This window comes from Ramularia collo-cygni (assembly GCF_900074925.1).
Source record: "Ramularia collo-cygni strain URUG2 genome assembly, contig: RCC_scaffold01, whole genome shotgun sequence".
Taxonomy (NCBI): Eukaryota; Fungi; Ascomycota; class Dothideomycetes; order Mycosphaerellales; family Mycosphaerellaceae; genus Ramularia; species Ramularia collo-cygni.
Genome location: NW_019716255.1, coordinates 55,798 through 74,335, shown reverse-complemented (window position 1 = coordinate 74,335; position 18,538 = coordinate 55,798). Strand labels below are relative to the sequence as shown.

Below are 18,538 nucleotides of genomic sequence, written 5' to 3'. Positions count from 1 at the left end.
GAAATGGTTTGTGTCGCGTGTCGCGTGCCGCGTGTGGATGCGGATGCGGATGTGGCTTGGTCGTAGGGTCCAGGTCCGTCCAGACAGATGCGAAATGGGTGCCTCTGATTTCGATACTGATGATGCGTAAGACACACAATCGGAGCTTGAGATCTTCGCGATGGTAGGCCCCGAAGAGTTGTGAAATGCTCGACGTGGGCAGCGTCAAGAATATCGGCCTCGAATTCTCCAGTTAATCGAATGATTTCCGAAACCGTTGGATGCTTAATTTGCCGGACCAAGAGGCTCCACGTTGATCGGCTACGCAAACGAATCGACGTGCAGAGGCTGTTCTGGCAGTATGAAAAAAGTAGAGAGTGATCGGAGGAAAGGATGCCTTGGTGCTAGGGAAACAGCGGGTACGTCGCGCCTACATAGTATCTCGTAACGTGATGGTGGGCTCAACGCTGTGGAGTGCCGGGCATTGTTTGAAAGTGGAGAGAGAGCTCATGCACGGGCTTTCGCGTCGAAGCAAGATCCCTGCGCATGCACGCGGACCTGCTTCATCAAACAAAGTCTAGCTTCCTTTCGAAAGTGCCGCAACTTGCTGCTCTGCAGTTGAGAAGGCGGTGTCTTAAGCCTCCATGAAACACTGTGGTTTCACGACAGCTCACCAACCTGCTGTGAAGCGTTGCTCTCCGCCTCGTGTCATCCGTTGCAAGGCTTGGGATGCGCGGTCCAGCACCAGGATTTAGCGAGCAGTCCCGAGAAGATAGCGTGGGTGTGGAGCGTGAATCGCGTGGTCCGTGGTGCGCTTGGCTTTTTCTCGACTTCTTCCGTCAGGGGTAAAGCTGCATATTTGACGCCTCTGCCGACGACAGCCGCGCCTCGCTGCGAACGTCAACGGTGTCTGATGACATTTCCAGCCTCTGAACGGTGACCACTTGAGAGCCCTCATGTACATGTCATGTAAGCCAAGTGGACACACCCTGACTGATGCATGGCTGGTTGGCATGAACCATCGCCGGCGCATAAGACCATCTTTGGAACGACACCGTATAATGGACAGATGCAGGCATCGAAGCCCGTTCTTTGTGGCGCGAGATGAGATGACATGAGATGACCTTGATTCAAATGAACTGAAGTGAGTTAGCACACGTGCTGTAGAGAAAGAACGAACACCTGCCAAAACAGCAAGCAAAGGTCGGTACAATACGAATTTTTTTACATCTCAAGCAACAATGTATCAAAAATCAAACTTCACTCTTGAGCTCATGCAAAGTCTCGCTGTTGAGTCCAGGTTGTGTTCACAATTGATGTGACCATCTTCAGAAATATTTGCGACATACTGGGGAGCGACCGCGCGTTGGCCAAAGCATGAACAACAGAGTTGAAAGGGCAAGTGAATGAACAGCTTCAGCACTGCCAGCTTGCGCACTACATTTCTCGAGCTACAAGAAATTCTGTCTGCTTCATCCCGCTGCACCTCACGACGCAGACACAGACAACCGTGGGTTCCTACAGCGACAAACAACACACCCGGTGCCTAGCAGCAACAGGCAATCACTATCACAATGACAATCAAACACATCATGGCCGAGCAGGAAGAGTCGCCGCGCGCACAAAAGAGGTCATCTCCCGCGACCTCCTCGGACATCTCGACGTCGTACTTTTCGGCGCCATCGACTTCGCCAACCATGCCTGGTCCGTTCAACTCGTTCCCGCCACTTCACCCGCCCTTGCTCGCCATGGAAGATGTAGATAACGGCAACTACACCGCTACAATGGCTACCGCACCGACTACTCTCCAAGAGATGGAGAACATGGCTCGTTCTTCAGCTTCCGCCGAGGAGCACGTTCAGAGTATGACGCCGATCAAATCGACAGCAGGCAATGCTGGTGGTGGCGACATGCTGCAGTTCTCGCCCCGCAGCGCAGGTTCTCTAGCCTCTTCGACCGAGAGTGAGTACGTGCGCCGCAAGTCTCAGGCGCTTTGGGGCATGTCCAAGGAAGATCGACAGGAAGAGTTTCGTGCTTTGTTCGGCGCCCAAGATGAGGTCGAGCTTCAGAATATGCGCGCACCTGAAGTCTGCAAACTATACCCGGACTTCGCAGATGAACTTCTCCAAGCCTACCTTTCGTCCACTTGCTTCACAGTCAAGGTCTGGGCAAATTACGACAGCGTCGAAAAGCTGTTGTACGACCATGAGGAACGCATGAAGAGTTGCGGCAAACTCACCCTTCCACCGAAGCGGTACAAGCAGCTTGAGGACTTGGATCCAGCCATTTATCAGTTCAGAAAAGTGCGTCTGGACATCGGGACACCCTTCCGGACTCTGTTCATGATGCACATCGGAGTCGAACCATCGAGCGACGCCCGATCGGGATGGGAGCTGGAGGTTCGTTATCACGAAATCGACGACCCGAGGAAGCCGCACTACATCCTACGACACGTGGTCGAGACAGCCCGCCAAAACATTCAAGCAGACGGCGTGAACAATGGTCAATCGGGTCTCACATTCGGCAATCTCGAAGCCATCGCTCTGGAGTTCCGCTACAAGGCCAAGAATGTCGGTGAGTATGGCCAGTTCATGGTCAAGTGGTGAGCCAGGCAGAAAGCAAGGTCTGACAAAAATATCAGCGGAGGAGAAGCAGTCGAAAGATTTATCTGGCAACATGAATCGCTACGAAGCCTCAAGCTCGAGTGACGCTGGATCTCCGGACGCCTCGAGCTCGAGTTCCGGCGGATGTTTGATCTATACTAGTGGCCTGGGAGGTTGATGTGCTATACAGATTTGCTGCACGTGCGGGGCGATAAGCACGATTCTAGGAGTTTGGTAATCTTGCAGCCGAGGACAACGGCGGACATGCTCCAGATCAGGGGTATCAAGATCCAAAATGAGATCATGTGCGAGCGAGTAGAGAGAGGGAGAGAGAAGATTAGAAGCGAAATTGTCAAAAAAATTGAGATAATCATTGAAGAGCACTTTTGAAAGCTCTTCTGCTGTGGCTACTGAAAATTACAAGTACAGCTACGAGAAGGAGAAACCCATTAAACGGAATCACCTCCTAAAACCCTCGCTCGAGTAGTGAGCACCACCGCCATTCCCATCGTAAAACACCATATGCCATGCCCTTGACCATGCTAATGTCTCAATCCGCAAACGTGTGAAACCATTGAACGCCATCCCACTTAGCAAAGCATATCCGTCCCTTCATCAAAGGCGAGACACTGCGGGAGAAGCTCCATCTGCTAGTACGGGAGATCTCCTCCCGGGGGATAGCCACCCGCAGATCCGCCATTACCTCCACGGCGTTTCTTGCCAGAGCCCTTGCCACCTTCACCACCAGCCAAATAAATGACAGGATTGTCCTTATCCTGGAAGATCCGACGCTTACGAGAAGGTAACTCGAACTGACTACCGAGCGCGTAGGTATTGACGCTACCACCCAATTTCGTAGCAGGGTTGTCCGCATCGGTCACTCTGCGCTTTCGAGAAGGCGGCTCCTAGCCACCACCGCGTGCGTAGGGGTGGAATCCCCCTCGATGAGAGCCGCGACCACCACCACGATAGTTGGCACCAGGTCTGCCTGCGTTCTTTGGACCTGTGGGGGCATTGGCCGGTGCATTTGGAGGTGCTTGGTTCTGGAACTTATTGTTCCCGCCACCGCGGCCTCCACGCATCCAACCTCCATTGCCGCCGCGGCCACCGCCGCCCTGGCCAGGACCCATGCCTTGCGGAGCTGGGACGTCGTCGTACATGCCCTCCCAGGTGTTTTGGCCTCCGAAGTTCTGCTGCTGCATGCGCGCCATCTGCTGCTGCTCGTACTTGCGCTGCTCAAACTTCATTTGGTCGTACGCTGAGTTTCCGCCGGTTTCCCCGGGTCCGGGGGTGCCTTGTCCGCCGTTGTTGTCCATTGGCGATGGAGATCCATTCATTCCTGACTGGTAGCCATTTCCTCCACCGCCGCCTCCCTGTTGCATCTGCTGCATCTGCTGCATTTGTTGCATCATCTGGGGGTTCATCTGGCCGTTTTGACGTGCGGCCATCATTTGCTGCATCATCTGAGGATTCATGTGGCCTCCACCCATCATGCCTCCCATGCCTCCTCCCATACCTCCGCCCATGGCGTTGTTGGACATCATGGCCCAGTATTGTTGCATACGCTGCCAGTACTGAGCCATCATTGCTGGAGTCATGCTAGAAGCATCGCCGCCACCACCGTTGTTCTGGGGACCCATTTGGTTATTTGAAGCGAACCCGCCTCCGCCGTTTCCGGGCCCAAACTGTTGGTTCGAGCCACGTCCACGACCAAAGCCCTGTTTGTTATTCTCTTCTTCGCCCATCTTGCCGCGGGGCTGAGCACGCTTGACCTCAATCGGCTTGTTGAGAATGGCGAGTGGACCTTCCAAGGTGCGTTCAACCGCCATTTCGCTGTCAAAGGTAACGAAACCGAATCCGCGTGGACGGCCAGTATCCTTGTCCATCATCAGAGTAGCGTCGAGGACACGGCCAAACTTCATGAAGAATTCCTTGAAGTCTGACTCTGTGGCCTCCTGAGATACACCACCAACGAAGATCTTGGCCGTGCGTTCCTGCTCATCACGCGGTATGGCACGCTTAGGATCGATCTGAATAGATCTGTTAGTCTTGATGCATATTGCCCGTTTCTTGATGATGTGTTCTTACTAGTTTGCCGTCGAGTGAATGCTCCTTGACCATGACGGTGTTGACAGTCTTAGGGTCTCTGAACGTGAGAAAGCCAAAGCCACGAGAGCGACCAGTCTGGCCATCTCGCATGACGGTGCATTCGACCACCTCGCCAAACTGCGAAAAGTATTCCTTGAGTGACTCTATTTGTTGTAAGTTAGACTGAAATGGAGTGCATTTCCATGGGTGAGTGAAAACTTACCATCAGTTGTCTCCCAGTTCAACCCACCAATGAACATCTTTCTATATACATATTAGCGGCAGTCTCTCACGTTTTCATCCATTCAACAGCCAGATCCTGAGCGCGAGCAGCATTGACATTCAGTTAGTGTCGTCAAGTCAAGCCGCATCTCTGTCCGTTCCTTCTGGCACATCGGGAAGCCACCACATTTCCCGAGCCATACGAAGCCGGGATTTGCGCCTGCATGACCGCCCGCAGCACAGCAAGCACTTTGCTCGAATAAATCCTGCGTCCATATCCAAACGCTGTTGGAGGTTGCAGTGGCGTGGCGTGGCGTGGGAAGCTCAAGCTCAAGCGCGAGCAAATCCCCAACTTCAATCCTTCTTCACGCGGGGTGTCTCAGGGTCGACATTTGTCCAAGAAAAGCGCAGTACAGCAAGCGTGGTAAACTGACACTTCTCAGTGTAGTCTGCTTCGTTCGGGCATATCGAGCTGATTGCATGCTATCAACACCGGCCTCTCCATGTCGGAGATGATCGGCGCGGCAGCATGACTCTATCGGCTATCTCCTCTGCTGTCTGACTGTCTGCCTGATCTGCTAAGTGTCGCTAAGGCGGAGTTATCGAGTTCAAGCTAACCGCTTTTCTGACTGAGAGTGACTTGTGTTCCTTGTCTGGCTTGCCCGTAAAGATAAAAGTAGGTAGTGTGGTCCAGTGCCTCCGCTCGTCCCCTCCACGTTTCCCACCAGATACGCAACAGTGTGCCTTTCAGTATCTGAGAGAAAAAGCACTCGCCATGCAACCTGCAAACCTCTGCGAGCCAGCTCCCAAGTTTCCCCCTTGTCCACCTAAATAACACGGCGCCAATACTGCTCCAGGTTGGTGGCATATTGACTTTGTCTCGGAGATCTCTCTTGCTGCCGGACGCCAGATCGATATGGAAAGTCGGCTGACTGTTGGTATTGCGGTCGAGCCACGTGCAAATCTCCACTGCGGTGCTCATGCTCGCAGATACGAGTTCAGCCAAGTATAAGGACTTGACCCTCTTCAATCATAGATTGACACATTTACTTTACCTTTCGATTCATCTCACGCCTTTCTAACTTCCATCTGTCCATCTGCTGCCTCGCTCGCGCTCATGTCACATTGTCACGGGATAGGGCAAAGACTTACCCATCTTCTTTGATGCCAATTGGCCGCYCCTCCCGGTGCGTGTGACCGAAGTCTTGCATACCCTCCATATTGTCGTGTCCTTGCTCATGTTTGAAGTCGTCTGTGTACTCCTGCTTGAACTGCGAATTGTCCTGCTCGGTGCTCGGACCGCCGGCGCTACCAGCGGCGATGACAGGCTCCTGCTTGATTTCGTCCTCGACAGGTGCCTGGGCCTCGGTCTTCACTGGCACAGGCTCGGGTTCCGCATCATCACCATCGTAGCTGACATTGTGTTAGCCAACATGCGCATCTTGTGTCAGCGCGGCGTCACTTACAGATCGGCGAAGAGATCCTCGTCGGCTTCTCCGTCGGCCATTGCGGTGGTGTCGTGATGGTGCCGTTTGCTTGAGATTGACACTGAGATAACGCAAGCTGGCAAAGGAGTGACGATGAGATGCGATGCGCAGTGGTGTWGATSKMGKTGBTSKSSKYRYCRTTRWRWRRAARAAGAGGAAGGAAATCAAGGTTTAGCTGCACCTGATCAGGCTAGCGCTGTCTCGTGCCTTCCTGCAGCACTCGTGCCTCCATCAGCTTCAACTTCACCAACAACCGACAATCGAGGCATCTCTTCTTTTTTCCATATATTTCGTTGTCATCATTGACAAGCCATAATCCAAACATTGGCTGCACGTCATATGCTTCGCAACTGCGAGAATCGATCGATAAGCAATCCCGGATGCAGCCACGGGTTGCTGCTGCCAGCACAATAGAGACAATTCGCTAGGGCAAAGCCATGCAATCCATCGTGCATTTCACATCCAAGACAGCGGCGAAACATTGATCATCCGGGAATCAGAATCCGTGGAGTCTCTCAAATAACAGCTCGTAAGGCCTGAAATTCCATTCTCACTGGCTCGATCACCGATGCACGCTGTGAAGAGGCTTACAAGACGTCCGCCATGAGAACCCACACGCATACGCGCTAGCTATTCTATAGCCATTGACTGGGTTTGGCTGCTCCCACCGAGCACTCACTGGACGCCTGCAAGAGATTGGCAGACCACCAAAAGGTAAACTTTCTCGCCGATTTGCGTCGTTCAGCCGGACATTCGCCATGGCGCCGGGGTTTATCTTTGCCCATACTTATTTCTCATCTCTTCATCTTCATGTCATCCTGGTTAAGCTGAGAGACATAGCATAGCATTTTCCACGCTCACGTCAATTCGTAAGTTGCATTTATGATTACACGCACTCCCGAAGAGAACTTCAATATCTGGTTCGTCRAATCGTTGCCAGCACTACGAGAAAGCATACAACATACACCGTACGAGGAACAATGAGCTATACAGCCCCAAAAAGTTGCAWTGCGTCCACAATCACAGTTCTTGGCTGCGGTGGGTACATACCGATCCCGCGCGACGTACACGGTCATCTGACTATTCCATGCAGGCGCGTTGGGAACCGCAATACTTTCCGGCCTCCTTGACGCGATGTCAGGCTCCAGTCGCTCGAATACATTCTCTAAGTTCATAGCCTGTGTCCGGAGAGAAGCGGCCGCAGAGTACATTGATACCATCCTCAATCCGAACCACAACTTACTGCCACACCTACTTATATCTGTCTGCGAGAATCTCCAAGCCGTCCAACAAGCAGATGTCGTCATTCTGGCCTGCCAACCTCATCTCTACACGGAAGCTCTCGCCGAGTCGGGTATTGCTCAAGCACTCAACGGGAAACTCCTGATCAGCGTCCTAGCTGGAGTGTCCGAGTCAGATATCCAAAGTACTTTGGGAGGAATAGACTGTCACATCCTMCGCGCCATGCCAAACACCGCTTCCAAAGTCCGAGACTCCATGACCGTCATTCCCAAACCACCAACCTTGATCCCACAGCATATGCTTGATCTTGCGGATTATATCTTCACCTGCGTTGGCACAGTCCGTCACATCGAACCTGAACTGATGAACGTCTGCACAACGCTCTGCGGATCGAGTCCCGCGTTCTTTGCAGTCATTGTGGATGCGTTGGTTGATAGTGCTGTTTCGATGGGTGTCAAGAGGGCAGATGCGGTGGTTATGGCTGCACAGGCTATGCGTGGGACGGCAAGCTTGATACTCGAGGGTAACTGCACGCCGATGGAGGTCAGAGATGGTGTCACTAGCCCGGGTGGATCGACAATCGTTGGGGTATTGAAGATGGAGGAGGGAGGTGTAAGAAGTTCGTTGAATCGGGCACTTGTTGCTACTACGGAGAAGGCAGAGGGTTTGGGGAGAAGTGTTGGGGAATAGAAGTCGTGATGGTGATCAAAGTATAAGTCAAATGCTGCTTCGTTCTGATCCCAATGCAAGGTCTCCTTTATTGATTTCATATCTATCAGAACCCAACTATCGGAACTTATGTGTGACATCTAGACCTCATTCTCGTTGGTCTTCTGGAAGCACGTTGTTGTGGAGGCCATTGGAGATCACGAGACGTGGGGAACAAAGTGGGGCGGCGCGATGCATGACCTTGTGGGTGCAGCTAACCGAGATGTATACAATCTGGATACAACATGTACATGGCAACACAATGAATTGAACAATTACCATTGTAACTTCTGCATGTACCTATCATGAGATGACGATCGCATAACAGCCACCTGCCATGAACTTTCGAAACCCCAGGACTACCAGCCCCCGGGCACAAGAGATGAGAGAAGTTGGTACGATCATCTGCCCGCCTCCACAGTCCTCCTCCTTCTCCTCCTCTTCCTCCTCCGTCRCCAGCGTAGGGAATTGAACGGGACCTCGCTGACATGGGCGATATTTGGGCATTTGTAGATCGGAACGAGTAAGCCTTTTACCCATCAACGAACGTGCCGAGTGTAATGGCTCACATCATTGCTTCTCAGTACCACAACTCCCTTCTGGCGAACCACATCCGCGAACAGTTCGCGCAAGAACAGTGAAACACCTGCTGGAGAGCCACCGCGGAAAGTGATTGGCGCATCATACTCCCATGCCGACATCTTGAACATCGGGAACTTGTATGGCAACTCTTCTTCCTACCGCATCGCGCAAAAGTGTTGACATTTGGACGTGAAGGTCTGTTTCAGGCGACTCTCGACCGCGCACACCGCCCTCGAATCCTCGTTCCAATCCGTCCAACTCCAGGAATACACCGTCACCTGGCGCAGGATCAACCATTTCCCCGCCACCTGCGCGACGCAATCCCAGTAGCTACCTCTCCGAAACGAGCAATGCGTGGGATCCCGAGGATGGAGATGATGAGGTGGGCGCGGACGAGGAGGAGGATGAATTTGGACTGCCGAGCATAGCGAGCATGCGCCGGAAGGGAAAGCGATTGGCCAAGAACAAGGGCAGAGATGCAGGTGGTGGAGGCAGCTTCGGGCTGGGGAGAAGTAGCAGTGGGTTTGGAGGCACATTGGGGAAGAGTGGCAGCAGTTCTCTGTCTGCCTGGGCGCTGGACAATGGGGATGTGGCCGAAGAGCGAGCCATTCCGTCATATCCTACCACGAAGAAGAGCACCGACGGCCAGAAGATCCTCCGTCCGCAGTACAAAGACATTCTACGCGATCCAGCCAACAGCCTTCACCTCATAGCACATCCCACTATCTCACCCAATGCATCTGCAAAGGAAATGGATGCCCATTCCGCTCGAATCACCCGARTCAACAAGTTCAAGAAGATCCTTCAAGCCTCCTCAATATCCCTCCCCGATTTAAGGGACTCCGCCTGGTCAGGCCTACCCTCCGAAGTCCGTGCAATGAGTTGGCAGATTCTCCTAAACTACCTGCCCACCTCCTCAGAACGCCGCGTCGCCACTCTCGAACGAAAACGGAAGGAATACCTCGACGGGGTAAGACAAGCCTTCGAACGAGGAACAGCAGGAGCCGAACGTCCCGTCGAAGCCTCGGGAATTACTCAATCACCTAACTCCACTCGTGGTCGTGGCAGAGGCCTAGACGAAGTCATATGGCATCAAATCAGCATCGATGTCCCTCGCACAAACCCACACCTCGAATTATACCAATACGAAGCCACGCAACGGAGCCTTGAACGTATCCTCTATGTCTGGGCAATTCGCCACCCGGCGTCCGGATACGTCCAAGGAATCAACGACCTCGTCACACCTTTTTGGCAAGTCTTTCTCGGCCAATACATTACAGATCCCGATGTAGAATCAGGAATGGACCCGGGACAACTCCCTCGAGCAGTACTAGATGCCGTGGAAGCGGACAGTTTCTGGTGTTTGACGAAACTATTGGATGGTATACAGGACAACTACATCCATGCTCAACCTGGCATTCAGCGACAAGTTGCTGCGTTGCGGGATTTGACAAGTCGCATTGATGGGAAACTGGCGAGTCATATGGAAAAGGAAGGTGTGGAGTTTATACAATTTTCATTCCGGTGGATGAATTGCCTCTTGATGCGGGAGGTTAGTGTGAGGAACACGGTGCGGATGTGGGATACCTATCTCGTGAGTCAATCTCCTCCCCAGATTCAAAACAGAATGTGTYGCGCTGACGACAAGGACAGGCCGAAGATCAAGGTTTTTCTGAATTCCACCTCTACGTCTGCGCGGCGTTTCTGGTGAAATGGTCGGATAAACTGCTGCAGATGGATTTCCAGGAAATCATGATGTTTCTGCAGAGTCTACCGACCAAGGAGTGGGGAGAGAAGGATATGGAACTTCTGCTTAGTGAGGCGTATATTTGGCAGAGTTTATTCAAGGGAAGTAAGGCGCATGTGAGACAGACCAGTGGCGTTGGAGTTGGTGGGAATTTGAATCTTTGATGGAAAGTACTGGAGACGAGGATTCGAATATGATGTTGAAGATTGGATGGGAGGCCATTGCAATGAAAGGCCTCTCTCACCCCCTCATTTCTGCTCATCGAATAACTTGACCCACGGAAGCAACATTTCCGCCTTGCTGGTCAGGAAATAATCGCCCGTACACAGCCAGAACTCACTCCTTCTACCTCACCCATCATGCATATAATACATCCCTCATCAAACCATCTCCCCCTCCTCGTCCTCCTCGGGCCAGTCATCTTCGCCGTCCTCTTCCATTGCACGAGCGGCCTCCTCCGCCAATCTCTGCACCTCCTCCAACCCGCTAATCTTCTCCACGTACCCCTTCTCGCCGAGTGCCCTCTTCAAGAACTCCCAACCATCCGTCTCATAGGCCCTCACAATCCCGTCGGAACATGCAGCGCAACAGTCATAAGCCTTGCCTTTGATTTGCAGCGTCTGCCAGGTGCTCATGTACCCTCTCAACTGATGCGGTACAGTTCCGAGTGGATGGCTTCCCTCGTCTTCAGGGTTCGTCGAGGGTGCGGAAGCGATTGCCGTAGATGTGAGAGCTGGTGGTGCGGGTGCGCGACCTTTGAGGTGATGCTGTGTGATGCTCACCAGAAGTTCTACGGCGAGTGCGGAAGCGATTGGTGCAGCGCCGGGCCGTGTGACTGTGCATTGCTGGTCAAGGGTGGCTGCCTTCAAACTGTCTGCCGGCGCCACGACATCCGAACAGAAGTAGCAGCCGAGCTCCTCTGGGTCGATGTTGGTGCCGCCGCTGGTCACGAGATTGATGGGGTCCGAAGCGGCTGCCTTGAGTGGATCGGTTTCGTCGTTGGCTTGGACCATAACCTCTCCTTCCTTCGATGAGCCTCCTGCTAGAGATGCGGATCTTGGACGCAGTCTCATACCGTGCCGCATTACCATGTAGGTGTCAAATCCCAGCGCGGCATTGATGACGATCTTCCCTGCTGCCTTGGCCATTAGCGTGGGTAGCCACCGTGACTCTCGTGTGTCCATGAGAAGGAAGATGGCATCKTGGCTTTCGATCAGCTTCCTTAGTTGCTCGTAACTGCGCTTCGCCCTCTCTTCGTCGAGGATCGGATGCCCGGCCATTGGCACACTCATTACCACACCTTGGGATTCTATACCCGGGTAGATTTCTGACAAAGCTTCCGAAGCTCGAGTCGCCTTCCAAACACCGCCGTTCTTACAATCCTTGAAGTCGTACAGGGGCTGTCTGACAGGGTTCGAGTAGCTCACTCTTCCGTTGTCCACGAAGGTGATCTTGCGCACACCCCAGCCCATTAGGTTCCTCGCCACGTACGATCCGAGTGTTCCAGCTCCGAGAAGAAGGCAGGAGGTGTGCTTGATACTGTCCAGATCAATTGAAGGCGAAATCCGCCATTTGATGAGCTTCAGATTGAGATCTACCGCTTGATCCGCCAGTTTTGAGGGATCCAGATATGCTGCGAGGTCAACAGTCCTGGACGTGATCTTACCCTGATCACCGCGCTCCCACCCAGTGACCTTTGGGAACTGGATTGCCTTTTCTGGAGGTGGTCTTATTGCAAGCGTCGTTGGCTTGGACTCCTCTTTCGGCTTATCTGGGATCAGCTCACCAAATCGGTCTACTTGTCCGGGCGAGAAGGCTGTGGACCCGCTCATTGATGTCATTGCGTGCAGCTTCTCCTCGTTTGTGAAGTCGAAGACAGGTTCTGCGGATTGCAGATTCATGATGAGTGAAGTTGGATGTTCCCGTCGAGCATGTGTATCTCTGTAGCAGAGCACCTGTACCTTATCCAGCTTCCACCGCTGCCGTACAAGAACCAGCAGATTCCGTAGCATCCAGCCTGGGTTTTGAGTAAAGGTCGAGGGATCCGCGAAGCAAACGAATCGATCCTCGGGTTCCGCATTGTCGAAGAAGCCATTCTCGTAACTCGAGAGCGAACCGACCCACCATAGGAAGCCGAGTTCCGTCAAGCTTGAGGATCTTGACTTCTTGCGTGTCTGCGCCTTGAAGTTGAGATTGCCATCGTCTGCTTCCTCTTCCACCTCGCCCCTATTCTCCTTCCACTGCTGTTCCAGCACAGTCTTCCGCAACCGCTTGACGAGGAAGAAGCCGTGCTGCCGTGTGTCGACGCTGTATCGCCATGTTTGCACCGCATCAACCAAGGTTGTCGTCTCTTTCGCCTCCAACTTCTGTATCGCGTCTTCTGAATCGTCACTGCCTGCGACCAATCTCCACTGTGGGTCTGAATGAAGTGCAGGGTATGCAACATGATATGTGAATTTGTACTTCTTCAAGTCTGCAAAGCAAACGGCCGAGAATGAGCAGAGGAGGGAGGGACACGAGTAGATGGTGCCGTCCTTGATGGCATCCCAGATCATGCGACCAGCACGCTCTATATGCTGAGCCTTGTCGACCTGGCGAAATTCCTCGATGGTGTTGAAGTTGCGAATGAGGCCCTCGGCGCGGTATATGCCGTTAGGTGGGCTACGACCATGTTTGTCAATATGTGTTGAAGGACCTGCCACCTTCAACGACCCACTACTTACTCGTCGCTGGTCAGAGCAGTGCCATGAATTTGCATGCGCGTGGATCGTTCGGGAGCATCTTTGTGGCTGATCTCATACAACCCAAGCACCTTTCGTGCTGAGGAATCGAGCTTATCGTGGTTGATCTTCAGCGAGGCCAGGGCCGAGTAGAAGGCCAACTCGATGTCGGAGACAAAGGGCGCATACTGGAGAGGCACCAGCGTCGCCGGCATCGTGTGATGGTGAGATGGGGGAGCTCGATGCTGTTATGTCACGGTAGACGATGAGGGGTCGTTGACGGCGATAGAATGTGGGGGGAGATTATGAGACGATGGCACAGAAGACGTCGTCGAGATGCCTCATCCACGAGTCATTCTGTCCTCAGCACGCGCCTTTGTTGTGAAGGTCGTCGGGTCTGGATGGTAGTCACGCGATGAGGTCGAGGAGGTCACATCCTGGAAGCACGGTTCCTGGCGGAGAGCTCCCCAGTTGCACAAGTGGGGCCATAGTTCTATCCCACGTCTTCGCGCAAGCACGCGACGCGTCGGAAATTCATCATCTTCAAACGACATCGATATCATGCTCATCGGGATCTGTGGCGGTATCAACGGCATCTTCTCCTTCCATCACTACATCTTCGTTAACGCCCTCCAGGAATCTGCGCTGGCAAAAACTCCATTCTCGACTATCTTGTCTCCAACCACGCTTTCCAAGTCCTCTCCCTCACTTCAAAATCGGACTTGGAAGCAGGAGAGAGCACATCAACATCGATCCAATTCTTTCCAACCATAGACGCTCTCCTTCATCACGCCACCCAAAACTGGCAACAAAACTTCGCAACAACCTCAATCCACTCTGAAAGCATAGCAGAAAAGCTCTCCACCCGACCATTTTTCATCCTCCTTCACATTGATGCTCCAATCTCAGTCCGCTGGGCCCGCTACCAACAAAAATGCCTCAGCTCTTCCCTCCCCAAACCAACTCTGGAGCAGTTTGTCCTCCAACTAGATGAAAACCTCTACTCCGGAACATCAGGTCTAGCCACCCTCGCCTCTCGAGCACAGATCAAACTCCTCAACTCCACCTCGTCTCTCAAGACTCTTCATGCRGCATTAGACGCCTTGAATCTCCTGGATCCGTCTCGCCTCCGGCCAACATGGGACCAATACTTTATGACCCTAGCCTCCTTGGCTGCTCGTAGAAGCAACTGCATGCGTCGCCAAGTCGGCTGCGTTCTGGTCCGGAATAATCGCATCCTTTCCACAGGCTACAATGGTACGCCTCGGCATATCACAAACTGTGCTGAAGGCGGGTGTCCTCGATGTAATGGCCGTGGAGTCTCTGGGCTCTCTGGTGGAGGAGATCTTGCGACATGCCTCTGTCTCCACGCCGAGGAGAACGCACTGCTAGAAGCCGGGAGGGAGAGAGTTGGGGATGGAGCGGTGTTGTATTGCAACACGTGTCCTTGCTTGACGTGCACGATTAAGATTGTGCAGGTTGGAATTACGGAGGTCGTGTATAGTCAGAGTTATTACATGGATGAGGCGAGCGCGGCGATATTGAAGGAGGCGGGTGTGCAACTAAGGCAGTTCTCGCCAGCGAGGGAAGGGTTGGTGGATCTCAAGGGGTTGGTTGAGGTGAAGGAGAAGTCATAGGGCCTCACCGTTGCAGGCTTTCTTGTTCAGGCTAGGGCGAGCACTAGGACTTGGATGATGAAGGAGACTCAGGCTTCTGCGCTGCTTCGGTAACTTCGACGGCATTCTGGTCCCCTGTTTCCGAAAATGTGTAAGCTTGCACTGACACTCAAGGTGATATAACGCTTACATTATCGCCTGACTGTCCAACCTCAGGCTGCATTCTGCCTCGCTCCGGAAGCTTCTCAGTCTATCCCTGTGCTCATACCGTCTCGAACGTTGATCCTCCTACCTCCCGAATCTACTCGTAGCGCCACATACTTACTACATGTGTGTGTCTCCCAAGTTCGTTTTGCCTTCTCAGCATGGCATATCATTGAATATGTGACTATGCACTCGATTCCTCCACCAGCTCTCCGCATTCTCCGTCAGCCACAGCTTCTTCCCGAATTCACCACGTGTCGGCTCTGGGGGCGTTAGGCGGACTAGCATTCGTCGAGTCAATTTCACGGCTGATATTGACTTCGAAAGTGCTGAGTGTGGGACCTGTAGTGCGCGAGCCGGCCACGTTTGGAATCACACCTGGCGAATCCATCGTGAGTTGGAAGTTTGTTAGTGATGTTGTGGATGTCTCGGCTTGTTCGTGGAAGAGTCGGGCGTTGAAGGGACTAAGACCACGCTAGCCACATGTAGAAATCACTTACGTCGAGGCAGTGAAAGTGCACGGCCGCTTGTACCTTCACAAAGCGAAGTCATTCATCCATCCACAGCTTGTCCAATAATGACCTCTAGCTCCCAAACTTGCTTCTTGAATGCCTCGGCTTTACCGCCCACGGTCCAACGCACATACCATTTTCTACACGGCTAATCTCGCAACCATTGCATACTCCATTGCGAAACCTGTCATTGTCTGGCTCTCCCGACCGGTAACAGAATGCGCAAAACAATTCTGTTGGCGACAGCGATGCAGTCTCGTCGAATGTTGAGCTGAACTGGACTGTAATCGCAGTTTCGGCAACCCCAGTTGTGTCGATCTGGATGCGCTCCTTGATCCAGGAGACAGATCTGCGAAGCTTCTGCGGCATCGAAATATCGAGGTAGGATGGGCTACTCTCTCTGGTCAAGAATTCGTCATGGATCCGGAGACACTCACAAAACTTGTGGCTATGAGCGCTGTCTGACAGTAGACTGATCAGTCCAACGCGATCTAGGTTGATGAAATTGATGATGAGGTTTCTGATCATTGAGCGACCGTAACTCCCAACGTGTTCGAGCCAGCTTTGAGCTTTATCCGCAACGATGTCCGCAGAAACCTCCACCATAAAAGTACTGCTGCCGTAGTAGAAAGGCTCTACTTCGGACCGGATCTCGCGGGAAACCATCAGGAGAGCCGGCGTGTGCGTGAATGTGCCTGCAGCGGTTTGTGATTCGAAATCATCCTTATCTTCGTTTCTTGCGATGATGATTCTTTGAAGCACAACCTGGCCATGACCATCATCGGAATGATCATTCAGAGCCATTCCATATACAATGTTACGAAGTTCTGTCGGCAGTTTGAGGAAGCTCATACGAGGCTTTGCGAGGGCTATCACAGATTCGCTGAAAGGAGATCAGTATCGCTTCTACAACGCAATAGGGCCATGTGATTGACGACTTACTGAGCAATGATGCCCTTTTCAAAACAGGAGGCGACCTCGTCTGATAGTTCCTTCACGGCCGGCTTGGCCATCCAGGGATACTCTTGCTCCAGCTGACGGGCGGTGTGTGCTCGCATACGTGCGATAAGAGCATCCCGTATGTCCCCAGTCGAGGAATGTGGCGAGCATTGAAGAACATTCATACCTTGTGGTTTTTCCATACTTTGGTCCTTACGATCGCTCTTGTGATCATGCTGAAACAAATGTCAAGCGCAAACGACAGATATAGCAAGGTCTGATAGATGCCGCTTTCATGTAAGGATGTTTGCTCCCAATCTTTTGTGTCTGTCGATCAACTTGTCTGGAAGCATCATGAGCAAACGTTTTCCTAGGCCTCATACCCTGAGCGATGAATGTTCAATCAGTCTTTGAACTTCATGCCGCCAAAAAGAGTTCCATGAAAGGCATTTCAATACTCACGAAGGCGGAACATCCACAGCTCTCGAAACTTCACATTCCAAGATGAACTTAACTGATGGAGATGTTCCTGGTATTCTTGATGATTTGCGCCCGGAAAGRGAGCAGAGTGATGTATGGGCTTGCATGAGACAGCAATGATTGCATCTCCGACTATGCCTCAAGACCCGTGTCAGGCACCCTCACCATTCCCGGAAGCAGCGATATAGTAGAGATTGTCTCCACTGGCCAGGCTCCCTTCTTTCACATGCTCGCTCAGCCTCACTTTTGGACTCCCGCCCGGTTTCAAGAAATGGTCGCCCGAGAACGACGACCGTCAATGTCAGGCTCGGAATTTGCCTCGCTGATTGCGTATGCGCTGCAGAACGGGAGCAATATTGCTCGTAGCTCAAGTTCCATTCAAGGGCTATCCTGGAACATCACAGCTCTCGACGGCATCGACGTTGAGGACCTTGCCGATGGTCGGAACATTGTTCAAAGATGCCGATACAGCGTCTCTTTGCATCGGAAGTTATTCCTGATCGTCAAAGCCCCACTTTGGCTACAATCCCGTGGGGGTTGATTCGCCCGCTACATGATTCTCAATAACGTCCGATGCAAAGAAAAGATGCACCTCATCAGCGATGTTGCCGTACGGAAGGCCAGTTCCAGGCACACCTGCCAGAAGTGTGAATCGCGATCCACATTCTCAGCTGGTTGGGAAGCAAGCATTTCCCTGCTCACCACGCGAGATTCCGGGATTTCCATGTGTTTCGAAGCTGTTCGCATCTCATAACCAAACCCAGGTGATAGGACATCAGGATCCTGCATGCAAGACTCCACAATATTGATCGTTTCTCGTGCCGGCACCGAGAACACACGAGCCAGTTTGAGATTGCTGAATCCTTCTTTGGCTGCCTTCCTAGAGCCTCGTCGCTGGTCGGATGAGACGCAAGACGCACATGTTCAGGCACAGGAGAYAAGTCGCATGCGATCCGGATGCGCTTCTCTCCTCCTCGCGTCCAAACGCCCATGGCTCGTTTGGGCTGCGGTGCCGCCGCGGCCGGCGATCCGCGATGTCTTTCAGCGATCACAAACCAGATTCTGCACGTACAGGCTTCAGGAGCGCCCGCAGTACGACTGCATGTTACACCCGCTCAATCAATGGAAGCCGGACGTGGGATRACGTGCTTTAGTGCCGATTCGAAACTGTCGAAATCCCTTGGTGGGATTTTGACGCTGCGAAGGGAATTCCATCGATGAGATGTATGCGACGACTTTCCCGGCAAGACATGCATACCGCTACGTGGGGCGGTGGGACGGGAAGACTGATGATGAAGGTGAGGTGTTTTGTGAAGCGAAACTTGCCGCACAGCCGCCTATCATCCGTGGGTTCGATGAAGCCACGCGGTTGGGCGTTGTTTCCGCCGATCCCATCTCCGTCCACATAT

General features: G+C 52.8%; 7 protein-coding genes; 4 read left to right on the top strand and 3 right to left on the bottom strand.

Moving 5' to 3' along the window:
* Positions 1-1,553: 1,553 nt before the first annotated feature.
* On the top strand, positions 1,554-2,760 carry RCC_00025 (uncharacterized protein; the record flags this gene model as incomplete). XM_023765180.1 has 2 exons in its annotated part: positions 1,554-2,553; positions 2,621-2,760. The coding sequence occupies 2 exons, from the start codon at positions 1,554-1,556 to the stop codon at positions 2,758-2,760; spliced, it is 1,140 nt and encodes a 379-aa protein (XP_023620948.1).
* Positions 2,761-3,487: 727 nt separating this feature from the next.
* RCC_00024 (related to RNA-binding protein musashi/mRNA cleavage and polyadenylation factor I complex, subunit HRP1) lies at positions 3,488-6,399 on the bottom strand (the record flags this gene model as incomplete). XM_023765179.1 has 5 exons in its annotated part: positions 3,488-4,612; positions 4,671-4,834; positions 4,894-4,934; positions 6,045-6,305; positions 6,359-6,399. 5 exons carry the CDS (start codon positions 6,397-6,399, stop codon positions 3,488-3,490), a joined length of 1,632 nt encoding a protein of 543 aa, XP_023620947.1.
* Positions 6,400-7,359: 960 nt separating this feature from the next.
* RCC_00023 (related to pyrroline-5-carboxylate reductase) lies at positions 7,360-8,311 on the top strand (the record flags this gene model as incomplete). XM_023765178.1 has 2 exons in its annotated part: positions 7,360-7,417; positions 7,473-8,311. 2 exons carry the CDS (start codon positions 7,360-7,362, stop codon positions 8,309-8,311), a joined length of 897 nt encoding a protein of 298 aa, XP_023620946.1.
* Positions 8,312-8,817: 506 nt separating this feature from the next.
* Positions 8,818-10,822, top strand: RCC_00022 (related to GYP1; the record flags this gene model as incomplete). XM_023765177.1 has 4 exons in its annotated part: positions 8,818-8,852; positions 8,914-9,048; positions 9,107-10,505; positions 10,565-10,822. The coding sequence occupies 4 exons, from the start codon at positions 8,818-8,820 to the stop codon at positions 10,820-10,822; spliced, it is 1,827 nt and encodes a 608-aa protein (XP_023620945.1).
* A 216-nt stretch (positions 10,823-11,038) lies between these two features.
* RCC_00021 (related to Ubiquitin-like modifier-activating enzyme atg7) lies at positions 11,039-13,593 on the bottom strand (the record flags this gene model as incomplete). XM_023765176.1 has 2 exons in its annotated part: positions 11,039-13,319; positions 13,382-13,593. The coding sequence occupies 2 exons, from the start codon at positions 13,591-13,593 to the stop codon at positions 11,039-11,041; spliced, it is 2,493 nt and encodes an 830-aa protein (XP_023620944.1).
* A 346-nt stretch (positions 13,594-13,939) lies between these two features.
* Positions 13,940-15,015, top strand: RCC_00020 (related to dCMP deaminase; the record flags this gene model as incomplete). XM_023765175.1 has 2 exons in its annotated part: positions 13,940-13,961; positions 14,015-15,015. The coding sequence occupies 2 exons, from the start codon at positions 13,940-13,942 to the stop codon at positions 15,013-15,015; spliced, it is 1,023 nt and encodes a 340-aa protein (XP_023620943.1).
* Positions 15,016-15,782: 767 nt separating this feature from the next.
* RCC_00019 (uncharacterized protein) lies at positions 15,783-16,852 on the bottom strand (the record flags this gene model as incomplete). XM_023765174.1 has 2 exons in its annotated part: positions 15,783-16,593; positions 16,653-16,852. 2 exons carry the CDS (start codon positions 16,850-16,852, stop codon positions 15,783-15,785), a joined length of 1,011 nt encoding a protein of 336 aa, XP_023620942.1.
* Positions 16,853-18,538: the final 1,686 nt, after the last annotated feature.